Here is a 23,378-nt window from a genome sequence, read left to right as displayed (position 1 = left end):
AATGACACTAATAAATGTAGAGATATACCATGTTCCTGGATTTGAAGAATCAATATTGCTAAAATGACTATAGTACCCAAGGCAGTAAACAGATTCAATGCAATCCCTATTAAATTACCAATGGCAATTTTCATAGACTTGGAGCACAATATTCTACAATTTTTACTGAAACATCAAAGACCCTAAACAGCCAAAATAATCTTGAGAAAGAATGACAGCTGGAGAAATTAGTCTCCCTGACTTCAGACTATACTCCCTCAAAACAGTATTTACAGAAAGATAGAAATATAGATCAATAGGACAGAAAGTTCAGAGATAAACCCATGCACCTACGGTCACCTGATCTATGACAAAGGAGGCAAAAATATATAATGGAGAAAAGACAGCCTCTTCTATAAGTAGTGCTGGAAAAACTGGACAGATACATATAAAAGAATGAAATGTAAAGACTCCCTAACACCACATATAAAAATAAATTAAAAATGGATTAAAGATCTAAATGAAATGCCAGACACTATAAACCTCTAAGAGGAAAACATAGGCACAACACTCTCTGACCTAAAAATGAAAGATTTTTTTTGATCCACCTCTTAGAGTAATGGAACAAAGCTAGTAGAGGTGATGGAATTTCAGTTGAGTTATTTGAAATCCTAAAAGATGATGCTGTGAAAGTGCAGCACTCAATATCTCAGCAAATTTGGAAAACTCAGCAGTGGCCACAGGATTGGAAAAGGTCAGTTTTCATTACAATCCCAAAGAAAGGCAATGCCAAAGAATGCTCAAACTACCACACAATTGCACTCATCTCACAAGCTAATAAAATAATGCTCAAAACTCTCCAGGCCAAGCTTCAGCAATACATGAACTGTGAACTTCCAGATACTCAAGCTGGTTTTAGAAAAGGCAGAGGAACCAGAGATCAAATTGCCAGCATCCGCTGCATCATCAAAAAAGCAAGAGAGTTCCAAAAAGTGTCTATTTCTGATTTATTGACTATGCCAAAGCCTTTGACTCTGTGGATCACAATAAACTGTGGAAAATTCTGAAAGAGATGAGAATACTAGACCACCTGGACTGCCTCTTGAGAAACCTGTATGCAGATCAGGAAGCAACAGTTAGAACTGTACATGGAACAACAGACTTGTTCCAAATAGGAAAAGCAGTACATCAAGGCTGTATATTGTCACTCTGCTTATTTAACTTCTATGCAGAGTGCATCATGAGAAACGCTGGGTTGAAAGAAGCACAAGCTGGAATCAAGATTGCAGGGAGAAATATCAATCACATCAGATATACAGATGACACCACCCTTATGGCAGAAAGTGAAGAGGAACTAAAGAACCTTTTGATTAAAGTGAAAGAGGAGTGAAAAAACTAAGAAAACTAAGATCATGGCATCTGGTCGCATCACTTCATGGCAAATAGATGGGGAAACAGTGAAAACAGTGGCTGGCTTTATTTTGGAGGGCTCCAAAATCACTGCAAATGGTGAATGCAACCATGAAATTAAAAGACACTTACTCCTTGGAAGGAAAGTTATGACCAACCTGGACAGCATATTAAAAAGCAGAGACATTACTTTGCCAACAAAGGTCCATCTAGTCAAGGCTATGGTTTTTACAGTAGTCATGTATGGATGTGAGAGTTGGACTATAAAGAAAGCTGAGCACCAAAGAATTGATGCTTTTGAACTGTGGTGTTGGAGAAGACTCTTGAGAGTCCCTTGGACTGCAAGGAGATACAACCAGTCCATCCTAAAGGAGATCAGTCCTGGGTGTTCATTGAAGGACTGATATTGAAGCTGAAATTCCAATACTTTGGCCACCTGATGCGAAGAGCTGACTCATTTGAAAGGACCCTCATGCTGGGAGGGATTGAGGGCAGGAGGAAATGGCTCATGTTGGGAGGGATTGAGGGCAGGAAGAAAAGGGGATGACAGAGGATGATATGGCTAGATGGCATCACTGACTTGATGGATACGAGTTTGGGTAAACTCCAAGAGTTGGTGATGGACAGGGAGGCCTGTGGTGCTGTGGTTCATGGGGTCATAAAGAGTTGGACACGACTGAGCAACTTAACTGAACTTAGAGTAATGGAAATAAAAATAAATAAATGAACTTAAAATCTAATTAAACTTGAAAGCTTTTTCACAGCAAAGGAAGCCATAAGCCAAACGAAAAGACAGCCCTCAAAGTTGGAGAAAATATTTAAAATGAAGTAAATGACAAAGGATTAATCCTCAAAACATACAATGAGCTCACACAGTTGAATATCAAAAGAGAAACAGCCCAGTCAAAATATAGGTGGAAGATCTAAGTAGAAATCTCTTCAAAGAAGACATACAGGTGCCCAAAATCATATAAAAAATTGATCAACATCACTAATTATTAGAGAAATATAAATCAAAACTACAATGAGGTATCATTTCACAATGGTCTGAATGGCCATCACCAAAAAATCCACAGACAATAAATGCTGCAGAGGATATGGAGAAAAGGCTATGCTCCTACACTGTTAAATGAAAATTGTTGCATCCACTGTGGAAAACAGAAAAGAAGCTCCTAAAAAACTTAAAACGAGAGCTACCATAGTATCCAACAATCCCACTCCTGGGCATATACTCAGAGATACACTACAATTCAAAAAGATACATGTACTCCAGTTTTAATTGCAGGATTATTTACAATAACCAGGGCATGGAAACAATCTAAATGTCCATCAACAGAGCAATGAATAAATAAGATGTGGCACAAATACAATGGAATATTACTCCACCAAGAAAAAGAACAAAATAATGTTATTTGCAGTAACATGGATGAACCTAGAGATTGTCATACTGAGTAAAGTAAGTCAGACAGCGGAGGGTAAATATCATATGATATTACTAATATGTGGAATCTGAAACAAAACAAACAAAAAAGTACAAATGAACAGTTTTACAAAATAGAAATAAAGTGTAGAAAATAAATTTATGGTTACTTGGGCTTCCACCCAGGCAGGGGAGGGATAAATTGGGAGATTGGGATTGACATATACACACTACCATATACAAATAGTAAATACCTACTGCATAGAGCAGGGAACTCTTCTCAATGCTCTCTATTGACCTACGTGGGGAAAGAATCTAAAGAGTGGATAAACATATATGTATAACTAATTCTGTTTGCTGTACAGCAAAAGCTAGCACAACATTTTAAATCAACTATACTCCATAATTTTTTTTAATGGATTAGACTTTGCAAAATAGAAAGTAGATTTGCAAAATAGATTGGTAGGAGAAGAAAGAGCAGGTGGGAGTTTAAAACAGAGGGGACTTACATGAGGTCAACTTGGTTCTGGTTAAAAGCCAACCAAGGATTGAAGTAGAATGTAAAGTCTCATTTAGTATATCTTTGGCTTCCAGATGCTCTTTCTCAACCCTTAAATACGATAAGTTGTTTCTGGTGCTGGCCAGTTTGCAATGTGTCAGTCCTGCACAAATTAACCCCAATCTCTCAGAAATAAGCTTTATACCTGCATGAAAGTGTGGTTATGTGGAATGAATACGAATGAAAATGAGAACCATATCATAGGTCTCTAGTTCACAAATAATATATGGAATAAGCTGGTACTTACTAACAATAATCTTCACAAGGAATGTCTGATTGAAGTTTTGCTCAAACATTTCAGAGATTATCTAAACATGTCATTAAATTAAATATTTTTAGTAATTAAACTTGTAAAACTCGTATGGAAATTTTTGAAATACTGGATATAACCAATGCTTTATTCTGTAATGCTGTGCAAGCTTCAGAATAAAGCTACTTCTGCTATCATGAAAATTATAATAAATAATATAAAATAGCTTTCCTGTGTTTCATACACATCACTAATTTATAAAAAATTATTTTAGAAGATATTAAACTATCAAAAAATTCAGGTTTTTTAATGATAAAAGTATATGAAAATATATTTTATTGATATCTTTGAAGATACCAATGAGTCTACAAAGCAGCTCATTAGTAACTGCCATTAGACTTTTATCTAAAAAGGAATTTCAACATTGCAAAATCATAGAAAATCATTCTCACAGGTGAAAATATCTAACAATCTATCATGAATTCCTGTAAATTATCAGTATATTAACTATATCTAAATTATTTAAACCAAAAAACTTTCTTATGTTGAACTATTCTTTTTTAGAAATATATGAAAACTATTGGTTTGTTTCATAGCATTGTCATTCTCATTGAGGGAATTACAGCATAGTAGTTTTCTGAATAATATATAATGACATTTTTGGCATTTATACAGTATGATTGAATTTTTTATTTTACTTAAACCACTTAATTTCTAAAGTGGCTTATGAATTTCTTTTTATTAGAATAAATTACTTTTACAAGAAAAAATATTAATATATTATTCTCTTATCATGTTTCCATGTGAAATTATGCTGCAATGGTTAAAATTCTTTTTTTAAAATATAATCATTCAGTAGAGTTAAATTTATTGCCTCGTATTTTCTTATGTCTTCACAGATTGTGAGTGTTGGAAAGCACGTTAAAGGCTACCATTATATCATTGCAAACTTGGTAAGAACTCCTTATTTTCTACTTTTCATAAGAATTGTTCAGACAGTCAAGATCATGTTAACCACACCTTAAAACAGTACTGTAATAAATTGTTAAATTACATTACCTATTAAGCTTTTTAACAACACATAGGATGATACTTTTATGTGTTCACAAGAAAAGTGTTAAGAAATAGAGAGTTTTATTTAAGACTATCTGAAGGTTATGATAATAACCTAGGGGATAGTATTTTGGAAATCTTTGAGGAATGTTCTTCCCATTAGAGGTCAAAGCAACAAGATTTTCTGCACAACCAAGAGGTAAAAGTATAAGTTTTTGAGTTAAAGAGTTATGCATCCAACTAACATTGACATGAGCTTCTCTAGTGGCTCAGTGGTTAAGAATCTGCCTGCCAATGCAGGAGATGGGGGTTCAATCACTGATCTGGGAAGATCACTTGGAGAAGGAAATGGAAACCCACTCCAATATTCCTGCCTGGGAAATCCAATGGACAGAGTTGCCTGGTGGGCTACAGTCCATGGGGTGGAAAGGAGTCATACACATTGGCAGTTTTTTTGGTTGTGTTGTTTGTTTTTGTTTTTGTTTTTGTTTTAATATAAATGTATTTATTTTAATTGGAGGCTAATTACTTTACAATATTGTAGTGGTTTTGCCATACATTGACATGGATCTGCCAAGGGTGTACATGTGTTTCCCATCCTGAACCCCCTCCCACCTCCCTCACCATCCCATCCCTCTGGATCATCCCAGTGCACCAGCCCCAAGCACCGTGTATCATGCATCAAATCTGGTTTGGCGATCCTTTTCACATATGATAATATACATGTTTCAATACCATTCTCCCAAATCATCCCACCCTCGCCCTCTCCCACAGAGTCCAAAAGTCTGTTCTATGCATCTGTGTCTCTTTGGCTGTCTCACATGTGGGGTTATCATTACCACCTGTCTAAGTTCCATATATATGCGTTAGTATACTGTATTGGTGTTTTTCTTTCTGATTTCCTTCACTCTGTATAACAGACTCCATCCACCCCATTAGAAATGATTTCTATGTATTCTTTTTAATGGCTGAGTAATATTCCATTGTGTATATGTACCAGAGCTTTCTTATCCATTCGTCTACTGATGGACATCTAGCTTGCTTCCATGTCCTGGCTTTTATAAGCAGTGCTGCAATGAACATTGGGGTACACATGTCTCTTTCAATTCTGGTTTCTTCAGTGAGTATGCCCAGCAGGGGGACTGCTGGATCATATGGTTGTCCTATTTCCAGCTTTCTAAGGAATCTCCACGCTGTTCTCCATAGTGGCTGTACTAGTTTGCATTCCCACCAACAGTGCAAGAGAGTTCCCTCTTCTCCACACCCTCTCCAGCATTTATTGCTTGTAGACTTTTGGATAGCGGCCATGCTGACTGGTGTGAAATAGTACCTCACTATGGTTTTGATTTGCGTTTCTCTGATGAGTGATGTTGAGCATCATTTCATGTGTTTGTTAGCCATCGGTATGTCATCTTTGGAGAAATGTTCATTTAGTTCTTTGGCCCATTTTTTGATTGGGTCATTTTTTTTCTGGAATTGAGCTGCAGGAGTTACTTGTATATTTTTGAGGTTAATTCTTTGTCAGTTGCTTTGTTTGCTATTATTCTCTCATTCTGAAGTCTATTTTTTCAACTTGCTTATAGTTTTCTTTGTTGTGCAAAAGCTTCTAAGTTTAATTAGGTCCCATTTGTTTATTTTTGCTTTTATTTCCACTACTGTGGGAAGTGGATCATAGAGGATCCTGCTGCGATTTTTGTCGGAGAGTGTTTTGCCTATGTTTTCCTTTAGGAGTTTAATAGTATCTGGTCTCATGTTTAGATCTTTAACCCATTTTGTGTTTATTTTTGTGTATGGGGTTAGAAAGTCTTCTAGTTTCATTCTTTTACAAGTGGTGAACCAGTTTTCCCAGATTCACTCCTTAAAGAGATTATCTTTTATCCATTGTATATTCTTGCCTCCTTTGTCAAAGATAAGGTGTCCATAGGTGCGTGGAGTTATCTCTGAGCTTTTTATTTTGTTCCACTGATCTGTATCTCTTTGTGCCACTACCATACTGTCTTGATGACAGTAGATTTGTCAGTCAGTCAATCAGTCAGTTCAGTCGCTCAGTCGTGTCCTACTCTTTGCGACCCCATGAATCGCAGCATGCCAGGCCTCCCTGTCCATCACCGTCTCCCAGAGTTCACTCAAACTCACGTCCATCGAGTCCATGATGCCATCCAGGCATCTCATCTTCTGTCGTCCCCTTCTCCTCCTGCCCCCAATCCCTCCCAGCGTCAGAGTCTTTTCCAGTGAGTCAACTCTTCGCATGAGGTGGCCAAAGTACCAGAGCTTCAGCTTTAGCATCATTCCTTCCAAAGAAATCCCAAGGCTGATCTCCTTCAGAATGGACTGGTTGGATCTCCCTGCAGTCCGAGGGACTGTCAAGAGTTTTCTCCAACACCACATTTCAAAAGCATCAGTTCTTCGGTGTTCAGCCTTCTTCACAGTCCAACTCTCACATCCATACATGACCACAGGAAAAACCACAGCCTTGACTAGATGGACCTGAGTCGGCAAAGTAATGTCTCTGCTTTTGAATATACTATCTAGGTTGGTCATAACTTTTCTTCCAATGAGTAAGAGCCTTTTAATCTCACGGCTGCAATCACTACCTGCAGTGATTATGGAGCCCAAAAAAATAAAGTCTGACACTGTTTCCACTGTTTCCCCATCTATTTCCCATGAAGTGATGGGACCGGATGCCATAATCTTCATTTTCTGAAAGTTGAGCTTTAAGACAACTTTTTCGCTCACCTCTTTCACTTTCATCAAGATGTCTTTTTAGCTTCTCTTCACTTTCTGCCATAAGGGTGGTGTCATCTGCATATCTGAGGTTATTGATATTTCTCCCGGCAATCTTGATTCCAGCTTGTGTTTCTTCCACTCCAGCGTTTCTCATGATGTACTCTGCATAGAAGTTAAAGAAGCAGTGTGACAATATACAGCCTTGACGTACTCCTTTTCGTATGTGGAACTAACTGTTGCTTCCTGTCCTGCATACAGATTTCTCAAGAGGCAGGTCAGGTGGTCTGGTATTCCCATCTCTTTCAGAATTTTCCACAGTTTATTGTGATCCACACAGTCAAAGGCTTTGGCATAGTCAATAAAGCAGAAGTAGATGTTTTTCTGGAACTCTCTTGCTTTTCCCATGATCCAGCGGATGTTGGAAATTTGATCTCTGGTTCCTCTGCCTTTTCTAAAACCAGCTTGAACATTAGGGAGTTCACGGTTCACATATTGCTGAAGCCTGGCTTGGAGAATTTTGAGCATTACTTTACTAGCATGTGAGATGAGTGCAATTGTGCGGTAGTTTGAGTATTCTTTGGTATTGCCTTTCTTTGGAATTGGAATGAAAACTCAACCTTTTCCAGTCCTGTGGCCACTGCTGAGTTTTCCAAATTTGCTGGCATATGGAGTGCAGCACTTTCACAGCATCATCTTTCAGGATTTGAAATAGCTCCACTGGAATTCCATCACCTCCACTAGCTTTGTTCATAGTGATGCTTTCTAAGGCCCACTTGACTTCACATTCTAAGATGTCTGGCTCTAGATTAGTGATCACATCATCATGATTATCTGGGTCGTGAAGATCTTTTTTGTACAGTTCATCTGTGTATTGTTGCCACCTCTTCTTAATATCTTCTGCTTCTGTTAAGTCCATACCATTTCTGTCCTTTTTCGAGCCCATCTTTGCATGAAATGTTCCCTTGGTGTCTCTAATTTTCTTGAAGAGATCTCTAGTCTTTCCCATTCTGTTCTTTTCCTCTATATCTTTAAATTGATTGCTGAAGAAGGCTTTCTTATCTCTTCTTGCTATTCTTTGGAACTCTGCATTCAGATGCTTGTATCTTTCCTTTTCTCCTTTGCTTTTTGACTCTCTTCTTTTCACAGTGATTTGTAAGGCCTCCTCAGACAACCATTTTGCTTTTTTGCATTTTTTTTCCATGGGGATGGTCTTGATCCGTCTCCTGTACTATGTCACGAAACTCAATACTCATTTTCACTATATTGATTCTTCTGATCCATGAACATGGTATATTTCTCCATCTATTTGGGTCCTCTTTGATTTTTTTCATCAGTGTTTTATAGTTTTCTATATATAGTTCTTTTGTTTCTTTAGGTAGATATATTCCTGAGTATTTTATTCTTTTCATTGCAATGATGAATGGAGTTGTTTCTTTAATTTCTCTTTCTGTTTTCTCATTGTTAGTGTATAGGAATGCAAGGGATTTCTGTGTGTTAACTTTATATCCTGCAACTTTACTATATTTGCTGATTAGATCTAGCAATTTTCTGGTGGAGTCTTTAAGGTTTTCTAGGTAGAGGATCATGTTATCTACAAACAGTGAGAGTTTTACTTCTTCTTTTCCAATCTAGAGTCCTTTTACTTCTTTTTCTGCTCTGATTGCAGTCGCCAAAACTTCCAAAACTATGTTGAATAATAATGGTGAGAGTGGGCACTCTTGTCGTGTTCCTGACTTTAGGGGAAATGTTTTTAATTTTTCACCATTGAGGATAATGTTTTCTGTGGGTTTGTCATATAAAGCTTTTGTTTTGTTGAGGTATGTTCCTTCCATGCCTGCTTTCTGGAGGGTTTTTTATCGTAAATGGATGTTGAATTTTGTCAAAGGCTTTCTGTGGATCTATTAAGATAATCATATTGTTTTTATCTTTCAGTTTGTTAATGTAGTGTATTATGTTGTTTGATTTGCAGATATTGAAGAATACTTGCATCCCTGGGATAAAGCCCATTTGGTCATTGTGTATGATCTTTTTACTATGTTGTTGGATTCTGTTTGCTAGGATTTTGTTAAGGATTTTTGCACCTGTGTTCATCAGAGATACTGGCCTCTAGTTTTCTTTCTTTGTGGCATCTTTGTCTGGATTTGATATTAGGGTGATGGTGGCCTCATATAATTAATTTGTAAGTTTACATTCCTCTGCAATTTCTTGGAAGAGTTTGTGTAGGATAGGTGTTAGCTTTTCTCTAAATTTTTGGTAGAATTCAGCTGGGAAGCCGTTTGGTCCCGGGGTTTTGTTTGCTGGAAGATTTCTGATTACAGTTTCGATTTTTGTGCTTGTGATAGGTTGTTAAGATTTTCTATTTCTTGCTGGTTTGGTTTTGGAAAGTTGTACTTTTCTAAGAATTTGTGCATTTCTTCTAAATTGTCCAATTTATTGGCATATAGTGGCTGATAGTAGTCTTTTATGAGCCTTTGTATTTCTGTGTTATCTGTTGTGATTTCTCCATTTTCATATCTAATTTTGTTGATTTGATTCTTCTCGCATTGTTTCTTGATGAGTGTGGCTAATGGTTTGTCAATTTACTTATCTTCTCAAAGAAATAACTTTTAGATTTATTGATTTTTGCTATGGTACCTTTTGTTTCTTTTACATTTACTTCTGCCCTAATTTTTAAGGTTTCTTTCCTTCGACTAACCAGCGTTCTTTTTTCTTCCTTTTCTAATTTCTTGAAGTGCAGAGTTACATAGGTTATTTATTTGACTTTTTTCTTGTTTCTTGAGGTAAACCTGTATTGCTATGAAATTTCCCCTTCAGTTCAGTTCAGTTCATTTGCTCTGTCATGTCCGACTCTTCGCAACCCCATGAACCGCTGCACGCCAGGCCTCCCTGTCCATCATCAACACCTGGAGTCTACCCAAACCCATGTCCATTGAGTCAATGATGCCATCCAATCATCTCATCCATTGTCGTCCCCTTCTCCTCCTGCTGTCAATCTTTCCTAGCATCCAGGTCATTCCAGTGAGTCAGCTCTTCACATCAGATGTTCAGACAATTGGAGTTTCAGCCTCAACATTAGTCCTTCTAATGAACACCCAGGACTGATCTCCTTTAGGATGGACTGGTTGGATCTCCTTGCAGTCCAAGGGACCCTCAAGAGTCGTCTCCAACACCACAGTTTAAAAGCATCAATTCTTCGGTCTCAGCTTTCTTTATAGTCCAACACTCACATCCAGACATGACCACTGAAAAAACCATAGCCTTGACTAGATGGACCTTTGTTGGGATAGTAATGTCTCTGCCCTTTAATATGTTGTCCAGGTTGGTCATAAATTTTCTTCCAAGGAGCAAGCGTCTTTTAATTTCATGGCTGCAATCACTATCTGCAGTGATTTTAGAGCCCCCAAAATAAAGTCTGACACTGTTTCCACTGTTTCCCCATCTATTTGCCACGAAGTGATGGAGCCAGATGCCATGATCTTAGTTTTCTGAAGGTTGAGCTTTAAGCCAACTTTTTCACTCTCCTCTTTCACTTTCATCAAGAAGCTCTTTAGTTATTCTTCACTTCTGCCATAAGGGTGGTGTCATCTGCATATCTGAGGTTATTGATATTTCTCCCGGCAATCTTGATTCCAGCTTGTGCTTCTTCCAGCCCAGTGTTTCTCATGATATACTCCGCATATAGGTTAAATAAGCAGGGTGGCAATATACAGCCTTGATGTACTCCTTTTCCTATTTGGAACCAGTCTGTTGTTCCACGTTCAGTTCTAATTGTTGCTTCCTGACCTGCATATAGGTTTCTCAAGAGTCAGGTCAGGTGGTCTGTTATTCCCATCTCTTTCAGAATTTTTCACAGTTTCTTGTGATCCACTCAGTCAAAGGCTTTGGCATAGTCAGTAAAGCCGAAATAGATGTTTTTCTGAAACTTGCTTTTTCCATGATCCACCAGATGTTGGCAATTTGATCTCTGGTTCCTCTGCCTTTTCTAAAACCAGCTTGAACATCTGGAAGTTCATAGTTCACGTACTGCTGAAGCCTGGCTTGGAGAATTTTGAGCATTACTTTGCTAGCTTTTGCGATGAGTGCAATTGTGTGGTAGTTTGAGCATTCTTTGGCATTGCCTTTCTTTGGGATTGGAAAGAAAACTGATCCTTTGCAGTCCTGTGGCCACTGCTGGATTTTCCAAATTTGCTGGCATATTGAGTGCAGCACTTTCACAGCATCATCTTTCACATCTTTCACATCAGCAGCACTTTCACAGCATCACAGCATCAAAGCAAAAACAATACCCAGTTATGGATGTGACTGGTGATAGAAGAAAGGTCTGATGCTCTAAAGAGCAATATTGCATAGGAATCTGGAATATCAGGTCCATGAATCAAGGCAAATTGGAAGTGGTCAAATGATGTTAAGAAAACTGTATATTCACATGCAAAATGTCTGTTTTTATTCCAATATTGATTGGTTTACTGTAGCTTTATAATAGAGTTTGAAACCTGGAAATGTACTGCCTCCAGCTGTTCTCAATTTTTCTTTCTGATTGTTTATACTGTTTAGAAATACAACTGGGTTTTATATATTAATAGAACATTAAGAACAGCTGGAGGCATTACATTTCCTGGTTTCAAACTTAATTATAAAGCTCCAGTAATCAATATAATATTGGAATAAAAACAATCATGTAGATAAATGGTGCAGAATATAGAGCCCAGGAATAAATCCCAGCATATATGGACAGTTAGCTTTCAACAAAGGAGCCAAGAGTATACAATGAGGAAAGGATAATCTCTTCAATAAATGATGTCAGGAAAACTGAATATTGCCATGCAAAAGAATGAAAATGGACCTTTATACCATATACAAAAGATAATTCAAAAATGGACTATTGAAAACAAGATCTGAAACTGTAAAACTCCTTGAAGAAAAACTAAGGGGTAATCCCCTTGACATTGGTACTAGCAATAAGTTTTTGGATTTGAGACCTAAAGCACAAGCAACAAAAGGAGAAATAAACAAGTGGGACTATGTCAAATGAAAAAAGCTATTACACAGCAAAGGAAACCATCAACAAGTCAAAAAGACAATCTACTGAATGGGAGAAAATATTTGATAACCATCTATCAAATAAGGGATTAATATATAAAATATACTAGGAATTTTTACAACTCAATAGCAATAAAACAACTCAATTTAAAAATGATGTTTGGCAGAAACTAACACAATTCTTTAAAGGAATTATCCTTCAATTAAAAACTAAATGATTTTTTTTTAATGAGCAAAGGACCTGACAAGATATTTTTCTAAAGGCAAACAAGTTAATAATATGCGAAAAGATGCTAAACATCATTAATCATCATGGAAATGCAAATCAAAACCACAATGAGATATCATCTAAGACTTGTTAGGATGGTGATTACCTAAATAAGTAAATGGAAATATAGATTTAGGTGAGGATGTAGGTGCAGGTGCAGGTACAGATGCAGATGCAGAGATAGGGGCAGAGATGGGGCTTGCTAGGTGGCACTAGTGATAAAGAAACTGCCTGCCAATGTAGCAAACATAAGAGATATAGATTTGATCCCTGGGTTGGGAAGATTCCCTAGAGGAAGGCATGACGACCCACTCCAGCATTCTTGCCTGGAGAATCCCATGGACAGAGGAGCCTGTGGGGCTACAGTCCATAGAGTCACACAGAGTTGGACATGACTGAAGCGATTTATCAGGCATGCACATGCATAGATGTAGATATGTATATATTACACAGACACACACACGGGCATATTATGCAGCCTTAAAAAAAGAAAGAAATCCTGCCTTTTGTGACAACAATGACAAAACTGGAGGGCATTATGATAGGCGAAATAAGACAGACAGTGTAAAATAATATGACATGGTATTACGTATGGGCTTCCCAGGTGGCACTAGTGGTAAAGAACCCGCTTGTCAATGCAGGAGACTCAAGAGAGGAGAAAGAGGGCAACCCACTCCAGTATTCTTGCCTGGAGAATCCCATGGACAGAGGAACCTAATTGGCTACAGTCCTTAGGGTTGCAGAGTCAGACACAACTGAAGCAACTTAGCACACATGCAGGCATGGTATCACATATATCAGATTTTTTTTTTCCAAATCACCTCATAGAAACAGAACGATGGTGGCTAGGAGCTAGAGGGTGGGTAAAATAAGAAGTAAGTAAATTATTATAAATTTCCAGTTATTAGGTGAAAAGATCTTAGGATTTAGTGTATAACATGTTCAATACTATTCATAATAGTATAATACTGAAATTTGCTAAGATAGTAGAACTTCTGTTCATCACAAAAAAAGGAGAAAATGTGAAGTGGTGGGTATATCAACTAAATCCATGGTGGGAATCTTTCACAGTATATACATATATCAAATCATCACTGTACAATTTAAATACATTACAACTTTATTTGAATTTATCCCTCAATAACAGATGAAAAAACTGATATAATAATAGTAAGAACTGATTCCGAAAATAAAAAGTCTTACTGGTTACTGGAGACTACAAACATTCCAGCAAGTTTCAAATTTTCTGTAGTCATAAAGTTGAAAATCAAAGCAGAAAATATGAAGTACAATTCATACTTAACAAAAAGAGAAGAGTGAAGCAAGGCAAAGATCAGTACACAGTGTTTAAAATTATGCCAGGAATTTACAAACATATTTATTTGTAACTGTAGTTGATTTACAATGTTGTGTTAATTTTGTGAGTTAAAGATGTGAGTTCAGCATAGTGATTTAGGTGTGGGGTTTTTTGCAGATTATATTCCACTATAAGTTATTGCAAGTTATTGAATGTAATTACTTGTGCTATAAAGTAAATACTTGCTGCTTACATATTATATATATATATATCAATTTGTATCCATTTACCCCATTGTTGTTGTTTTGTCACTAGGTCTTGACCAATTCTTTTATGACTCCATGGCCTGTAGCCCTCAAAACTCATCCATCCATGGGATTTTCCAAGCAAGAGTACTGGAGTGGGTTGCCACTTCCTCCTCTAGGGAATATTCCCTACCCAGGGATTGAACTGTTTGTGCTGTATGAGAGGTGGATTCTTTACCACTGAGCCACCAGGGAAGCCCCATTAATCCCATTATACCTAATTTAGTTCTTCCCCCTCCCTCTTCCCTTTGTCAAACCTAAGGTTTTTCCTATGTATGTGAATCATTTCTATTTGTATTATTTTTTATTCATTTGTATTATTTTTTAGATCCCTCATATAAGTGATAACAGATAGTATTTGTCTTTGTCTGTCTATCACTTCATGGGAAATAGATGGGAAAACGGTGGAAACAGTGTCAGATTTTATTTTGGGGGGCTCCAAAATCACTGCAGATAGCGATTGCAGCTATGAAATTAAAAGACGCTTACTCCTTGGAAGAAAAGTTATGACCAACCTAGACAGCATATTCAAAAGCAGAGACATTACTTTGCCAACTAAGGTCCGTCTAGTCAAGGCTATGGTTTCCCAGTGGTCATGTATGGATGTGAGAGTTGGACTATGAAGAAGGCTGAGCGCCGAAGAATTGATGCTTTTGAAGTGTGGTGTTGGAGAAGACCCTTGAGAGTCCCTTGGACTGCAAGGAGATCCAACGAATCCATTCTGAAGGACATCAGCCCTGGGATTTCTTTAGAAGGAATGATGCTAAAGCTGAAGCTCCAGTACTTTGGACATCCCATGCGAAGAGCTGACTCATTGGAAAAGACTCTGATGCTGGGAGAGATTTGGGGCAGGAGAAGAGGACGACCCAGGATGAGATGGCTGGATGGCATCACTGACTCGATGGGCGTGAATTTGAGTGAACTCTGGGAGTTGGTGATGGACAGGGAGGCCTGGCATGCTGCGATTCATGGGGTCTCAAAGAGTAGGACACGACTGAGCAACTGAACTAAATTGAACTTATTTCACTAAGTATAGTATTCTCTAGGGAGGTTCCCAAGTGGCTCAGTAGTAAAGAATTCACCTTCCAATGCAGGAGTCACAGGAGATGTGTTTGACCCCTGGGTCTGAAAGATCCCCTAGAGGAGGAAATAGCAACCCATTCCAGTATACTTGCTGGGAAAACCCCATGGACAGATGAGTCTAGTGGGCAACAGTCTGTGGTTTCACAAAGAGTTGGACACCCCTCACTTACATCTTACTAAATATTTTCTAGGTACATCTGTGTTGCTGCACAGGGAGAGATAGATATAGATACATATCAAATATTTTAAGCCAGCTGTCAGTTGATGGACACATGGATTGCTTTCATCTCTTGACTATTGGAAAGAGTCTTCCATATAAACATTGGGATGCATGTAGCTTTTTGAATAGAGTTATCTTTTCTGGGTATATGCCCAAAAGAGTGATTTCTGTATCATATGATAGCTCTATTTTCAATTTTTCAAGGAATGTTTGTTTTCCATACTGGCTGCACCAATTTACATTCTCACCAACAGTGTCCAAACCCTCTCTAATGATCATTATTTGTAGACTTGTCAATGGTAGCCATTCTGACAGATGTAAGGTGATCCTTCATTGTGATTTTGATTTGCATTTCTCTAATTAGTGATGTTGAGCATGTTTTCATGTACCTATTGGCAATCTGTATGTCTTCTTTGGAAAAAATGTCTATTTAGTTCTCCTGCCCATTTTTTATTGGGTTCTTTATTTTTTTAGATGTTAAGGTCATGAACTATCTGTACATTTTGCATATTAACCCCTTGTCAGTTGCATCATTTGCAAATACTTTCTCCCATACCATAGGTTGTCTTTTCATATTGTTTATAGCTTCTTTGCTACACAAAAGCCATTAAGTTGATTAGGTGCAATTTGTTTATATTTACTTTTAAATCTTTCTGCTTTGGGAAACTGACCAAAGAAAATATTTCTATGATTTATGTCAAAGAATATTGTGTCTATGTTCTCTTCTAGGAGTTTGTAGTGTCCTGTCTTTAAACCATTTTGAATTTATTTTTGTATATTTTTAATTTTGTACAAAATTGCATGTAGCTATTTAGTTTCCCCATCACTTTTTAAAATTACTTTTTATTGGAGTGTAGTTGCTTTACAATGTTGTGTTAGTTTCTACTATACAGCAACATGAATCAGGCATACATATACATATATCCTCTTGCTTTTGGACTTCCTTCTCTTTCAGGTAACCACAGTGCACTAAGAAGAGTTCCCTGCATTATACAGTATGTTCTCATTAGTTGTCTATACATAGCATCAATAGTATATGTGTTTCAATCCCAATATCTCAATTGATCCCACCCCACATTTCCCTCTTGGTATTCATGTATCTATACCATTTTTCTAGATTCCATGTATATGTAATAATAAATGTTTGTTTTTCCCTTTTTAACATACTTCAGTCTTTATGACACTCTCTAGGTAAATTTACATGTCTGTAAATGACTTGAGTTCATTCCTTTTTATGACTAACATTCTATTGTATGTATACGCTACATCTTTATCCATCCATAGTTGATGGACATTTAGGTTGCTTTCATGTTCTGGCTATTATAAATAGTGCTGCTATGAACATTGGGGTGAATGCTGCTTAGTCACTCAGTCGTATTCAGCTTTTTGTTACCCCATGGACTATATCCAGCCAGGCTCCTCTGTCCATGGGATTCTCCATGCAAGAATATGATCAAACCCTCATTTCCTGCATTTCAGGCAGATTCTTTACCCGATGAACCAATGGGGAAGTGAATATATATATATATATATATATATATATATATATATATATATATATATATATATATATTTTTTAATTATGGCTTTCTTTGGTATATGCTCAGGAGTTGACTCACTGGGTCATATGGTAGTGCTATTTTTAGGTTTTTAAGAAACCTCCATACTGTTTTCCATAGTGGTTGTATCAATGTGCACTCCCACTGAGAGTGCATGTGGATCCCTTTTTCTCCACACCCTTTGAAGCATTTATTGTCTGTAGATTTTTTTGTTGACGGCCATTCTGACTGTTGTGAGGTGATATCTGATTTTACTTTTGATTGTGTTTTTCTAATAGTTAGTAATACTAAACATCTTTTCATGTTTTGCGGGCAATCTGTCTTCTTTGGAGAAAAGTCTGTTTAAAACTTCTCCCCATTTTTTTATTGTGCTTTTTTTGTATGAAATAAATAAATTGTATATTTTGGAGATTAATTGTCAGTTGCTTCATTTGCAAACATTTTCTCCCAGTCTGGGGCCTGGTTTATTTAAATTTTTATTTCTCTAGGAGATGGATTTAAAAAGATATTTCTGTGGTTTATATCAAAAAGTATTCTGCCTGTTTTCCTCTAAGAGTTTTATAGAGTCTGGCTTTACATTTAGGTCTTTAATGCATTTTGAGTTTATTTTTGTGTATGGTCTTAAATAGTGTTCTGATTTAATTCTTTCATATGTGGCTATACAGTTTTCCAAGCACCACTTATTGAAGAGGCTGTATTTGTTATATTGTATATCCTGATCTCCTTTGTCAAAGATGAGGTAACCATAGATGTGTGGGTTTATTTCTAGGCTTTCTATCCTGTTCCATTGATCTGTATGTCTGTTTTTGTGCCGGTACCATACTATCATGATGACTACATCTTGGTAGTATAGTTGGAAGCCAGGAAGTTTGATTCCTACAGCTTCATTTTTTTTTTTCTCTCTCTCTCTCAAGATTGATTTGGCTAGTTGGGGTCTTTTGTACTTCCACACAGATTGAAAATTTTTTTCTAGCTCTGGAAGAAATACCATGGGTTATTTGATAGGCATTTCATTGAATCTGTAGATTACATTGGGTAGTATTGTCTATTTCACATTGTTGATTCTTCCAATTCAAAAGCATGATATATCTCTCAATCTGTTAGTGTCACCTTTGATTTCTTCCATCAGGGTCCTATAGCTTTGTGGGTAGAGGTCTTCTGCCTTATTAGATAGGTTTATTTCTATGTGTTTTACTCTTTTTGTTGCAGTGATAAATGGAATATTTTCCTTAAATTCACTTTCTAATATTTTATTGTTAGTGTATAGGTATGTAAGACATTTCTGTGTATTAATTTACTAAACTCATTGATTAGCTTGAGTAGTTTTCTGGTGGCATCTTCTGGATTTTCTGTGTATAGCATCATACCATCTGTAAACAGTGAAAGTTTTAGTTTGTATTTGCCAAATTTGATTCTTTTTATTTCTTTTTCTTCTTTAATTGCCATGAGGAGGACTTCCACGACTATATTGAATAACATTGGTGAAATTGTTCATCCTTGTCTTGTTCCTGAAGTTAGAGGAAATGTTCTCAGTTTTTCACCATCAAGAATATGTTTGCTATGGGTTTGTCATATATGACTTTTATTTTATTAAGGCAGATTCCCTCTATGCCCACTTTCTGGAGAGTTTTTAATCATCATGGGTGTTGAATTTTGTCAAAAGTTTATCTGCATTTATTGAGATGATCATATGGATTTTATTCTTCAATTTGTTAGCATGGCATATAACATTGATTGATTTGTGTATATTGAAGAATCCTTGCATCCCTGGGATAAATCCCACTTAACCATGGCATATGACTATTTTTCTGAGTTGCTAGGTTTCATTTGCTACTATTTTGTTGAGATTTTTGGGTCTATATTTATCAGTGATATTGCTTGTAATTTTCTTTCTTTCTTTCTTTCTTTTTTTTTTTTTTTTTTTTTTGAGTGATACCTTTGCCTGCTTTGGGTATCAGCCTGATTGTGACCTAATACAATAAGGTTAGGAGTGTTCCACCCTCTGGAATTTTTTGAAAAAGTTTGAGAAGGATAGGTGTTAGCTCTTCTCTAAATGTTTGATAGAATTTTCCTGTGAGGCCATTTGATATTGGACTTTTGTTTGTTGAAAAATTTTTAATCACAGTTTTAATTTCATTGTTTGTAATTGGTCTGTTATTTCTTTGTATTTCTTCTTGGTCAGTCTTGGAAGCTTGTGCTTTTCTAAGAATTTATCCACTTCTTCCAGGTTGTCCATTTATTGGTGTATAGTTTCTCATTGTAGTCTCTTGTGACCTTTGTATCTCTGTAGCGTCTGTTCTAACTTCACTGTCATTTCTAATTTTATTGATTTGAGTCTTTTTTTTTCTTTGATTGTTCTGGTTAAAGGCCTATAAATTTTGTTTAACCTCTCAAAGAACCAATTTTTTTTATCTTTGCTATAGTTTCTTCATTTCTATTTAATTTATTTTACCCCTGATCATTATGAGTTCTTTCCTTCTACCAATTTTAAGGGGTTTTTTGTTGTTGTTGTTGTTGTTCTTCTTCTTCTTCTTTCTTTAGTTGCTGTAAGGTTAAGTTGTTTACTTGAGATTTTTCTTGACTCTTGAAGTAGGATTGTATTGCTATAAACTTCACTCTTAGAAGTGTTTTTGCTGCATTCCACAGGTTTTTTTAATGATTATGTCCTTGTTGTCATTTGTTTCTAGGTATTTTTTTATTTCCTCTTTCATTTCTTCTTCAATCTCTTGGTATTTTAGTAGTGTATTATTTAGCCTCCATGTAGTTGCATTTTTGTTTTCATTTTTTTCCCTGTAATTCATTTCTAATCTCATTGTGGTAAAAAAAAAATATATATGCTTATTATTATTTCAATTTTTGTAAATTTATCAAGGTTTGATTTGTGACCCTTTATGTAATCTATCCTAGAGAATGTTCCATGAGCACTTGAAAAGAAAGTGTATTCTGCCACTTTTGGGTGGAATGTCCTATAAATATAAGTCTATTTTACTGACAAAGGTCCATCTAGTCAAAGCTATGGTTTTTCCAGTAGTCATGTATGGATGAGAAACTTGGACCATAAAGAAAGCTGAGTGCGGAAGAATTGATGCTTTGAACTGTGGTGTTGGAGAAGACTCTTGAGAGTCCCTTGGACTGAAAGGAGATCAAACCAGTCGATCCTAAAGGAAATCAACCCAGAATATTCATTGGAAGGACAGATACTGAAGTTCCAATATTTTAGCCACCTTATAAGAAGAGCAAACTCATTAGAAAAGACCCTGATGGGGAAAGATTAAAGGCAGGAAAAGAAGGGGACAAAAGAGGGCAAGATGGTTGGATGGTATCACAGACTCAATGGGAATGAGTTTGAGCAAGCTCCAGGAGTTGGTGATGGGCAGGGAAGTCTGGCGTGCTGCAGTCCATGGGGTCACAAGGAGTCAGACACGACTGAGGGACTGAACACCAAAATTTGCTGTTCCATTGATTTATATTTCTTTTTATTTTATGCCAATATCACATTATTTTGATTACTAAAGTTTTGAGTATAATCTCAAGTCTAGAAAGAAATATTATACCTCCAGCTTTAAGCTTTTTCCTCAGGAGTACTTTAGCAATTCTGTGTCTTTTGTAGTTCTATATAAATTATAGGATTCTTCACTCTAGTTATGTGAAAAATGTCATAGGCATTTTCATAGGAATTATATTGAATCTATAGATTGCTTTGGTCAGTATGGCCATTTTAGCAATATTGACACTTTTGATCTAAGAGTACAGGATATCATTCCATTTCTTAGAATCAGTTTCAACTTCATTTATCAATGTTTTATAGTTTTCATTATAGAGATATTTCACATTCTTGATGAAATTACTTCCTAGTTTTTTTAAGGTGATTTTAAATGGGATTGAATTTTTTTTCTAAATTTCTCTCTACTATACTATTGTTAGCATAAAGAAATGAAATAGATATCTGTATAGTAAATTTGTTTCCTGCTACCTTCTGGAATACTGTCACTCAGTCATGTCCGACTCTTTGAGTCTCCATGGACTGCAGCATGCCAGGCCTCCCTGTTCATCACCAACTCCTAGAGTTTACTCAAACTCATGTCCATTAAGTTGGTGATACCATCCAACCATCTCATCCTATGTCATCCACTTTTCCTCCTGCCTTCTATCTTTCCAAGCATCAAGGTCTTTTCCAATGAGTCAGTTCTTTGCATCAGGTGGCCAAAGTATTGGAGTTTCAGCTTCAGCATCAGTCCTTCCAATGAATATTCAGGACAGATTTCCTTTAGGATGGACTGGATGGATCTCCTTGCAGTCCAAGGAACTCTCAAGAGACTTCTACAACACAACAGTTCAAAAACATCAATTCTTCTGTGCTCAGCCTTCTCTATGGTTCAACTCTCACATCCATACATGACTACTGGAAAAGTCAGTGCTTTGACTAGATGGACCTTGTTGGCAAAGAAATGTCTATACTTTTTAATATGCTATCTAGGTTGGTCATAACTTTTCTTCCAAGGATCAAGAGTCTTTTAATTTCATGGCTGCAGTCACCATCTGCAGTGATTTTGGAGCCTCAAAAAATAAAGACTGCCACTGTTTCCATTGCTTCCCCATCTATTTCCCATGAAGTGATGGGACCAGATGCCATGATCTTAGTTTTCTGAATGTTGAGCTTTAAGCCAACTTTTTCACTCTCCTCTTTCACTTTCATCAAGATGCTCTTTAGTTCTTCACTTTCTGCATAAGGGTAGTGTCATCTGCATATCTGAGGTTATTGATATTTCTCCTGGCAATCTTGATTTCAGCTTGTGCTTCATCCAGTCCCACCTTTCACATGATATACTCTGCATATAAGTTAAATAAGTAGAGTGACAATATACAGCCTTGAAGTATTTCTTTTCCAATTTGGAACCAATCTGTTGTTTGATGTCCAGTTCTAAGTGTTGCTTCTTGACCTGCATACAGATTTCTCAAGACGTAGGTCAGGTGGTCTGGTATCCCCATGTCTTGAAGAATTTTCCACAGTTTTTTGTGATCTACATAGTCAAAGGATTTGGTGTAATCAATAAAGCAAAGGTAGATGTTTTTCTAGAACTCTCTTGCTTATTAGATGATCCAACGGATGTTGGCAATTTGATTTCTGGTTCCTCTGCCTTTTCTAAATCCAGCTTAAACATCTTGAAGTTATCGGTTCACATACTGTTGAAGTCTCTCTTGGGGAATTTTGAGCAATACTTTGCCAGCGTGTGAGATGAGTGCAATTGTGCAATAGTTTGAATATTCTTTGGCATTGCCTTTCTTTGGGATTGGAATAAAAACTGCCCTTTTCCAATCCTGTGGGCACTACTGAGTTTTCCAAATTTGCTGGCATATCGAGTGCAACACTTTCACAGAATCACCGAATTACATCACCTCCATTAGTTTTGTTTGTAATGATGCTTCCTAAGGACCACTTGACTTCACATTCCAGGATGTCTGGTTCTAGGTGAGTGATCACACCATCGTGTGAGTATCTGGGTCATGAAGATCTTTTTTTATATAGTTCTTATGTGTATTTTTGCCACCTCTTTTAATATTTTCTGTTTCTGTTAAGTCCATACTATTTCTGTCCTTTATTGTACCCATTTGTGCTTTAATCATTCCCTTGGTATATCTAATTTTCTTGGAGAGATTTCTAGCCTTTCCCATTCTATTGTTCTCTTCATTTCTTTGCATTGATCACAGGAAGGCTTTCTTATCTTTCCTTGCTCTTCTTTGATACTGTGCATTCAAATGGGTATATCTTTCCTTTTCTCCATTGCCTTTCACTTCTCTTCTTTCCACAGCTATTTGTAAGGCCTACTCAGACAACTATTTTGCCTTTTTGCATTTCTTTTTCTTGAGTATGGTCTTCATCCCTGTCTCCTGTACAATGTCATGAACCTCCATCCATAGTTCTTCAGGCACTTTATCAGACCTAATCCCTTGAATCTATTTCTCACTTCCACTGTACAATCATAAGGGATTTGATTTAGGTCATACCTGAATGGTCTAGTGGTTTTCCCTACTTTCTTCAACTTAAGCCTGAATTTGGAAATAAGGAGTTCATGATCTGAGCCATAGTCCGCTCCCATTCTTGTTTTTGCTGACTATATAGAGCTTCTCCATCTTTGTCTGCAAACAATATAATCAATTTGATTTCGGTATTGATCATCTGGTGACGTCCATGTGTAGATCTTCTCTT

The 23,378-nt window shown here is 36.7% G+C and overlaps 1 protein-coding gene across 1 annotated transcript in view; it reads left to right on the top strand.

The window, feature by feature from the left end:
• GRIA4 (glutamate ionotropic receptor AMPA type subunit 4) overlaps positions 1-23,378 on the top strand; it is a 660,370-nt gene that overhangs the window by 522,075 nt on the left and 114,917 nt on the right. Inside the window, exon 5 of the mRNA XM_052652329.1 lies at positions 4,518-4,571. Within this exon, the coding sequence (XP_052508289.1) occupies positions 4,518-4,571 (54 nt within the window). The remainder of the gene's footprint in view (positions 1-4,517; positions 4,572-23,378) is intronic.

Source organism: Budorcas taxicolor, chromosome 15, assembly GCF_023091745.1.
Source record: "Budorcas taxicolor isolate Tak-1 chromosome 15, Takin1.1, whole genome shotgun sequence".
NCBI classification, from domain to species: domain Eukaryota; kingdom Metazoa; phylum Chordata; class Mammalia; order Artiodactyla; family Bovidae; genus Budorcas; species Budorcas taxicolor.
The sequence above is the reverse complement of the archived record's forward strand: the minus strand, read 5'-3'. Positions and strand labels throughout refer to the sequence as shown.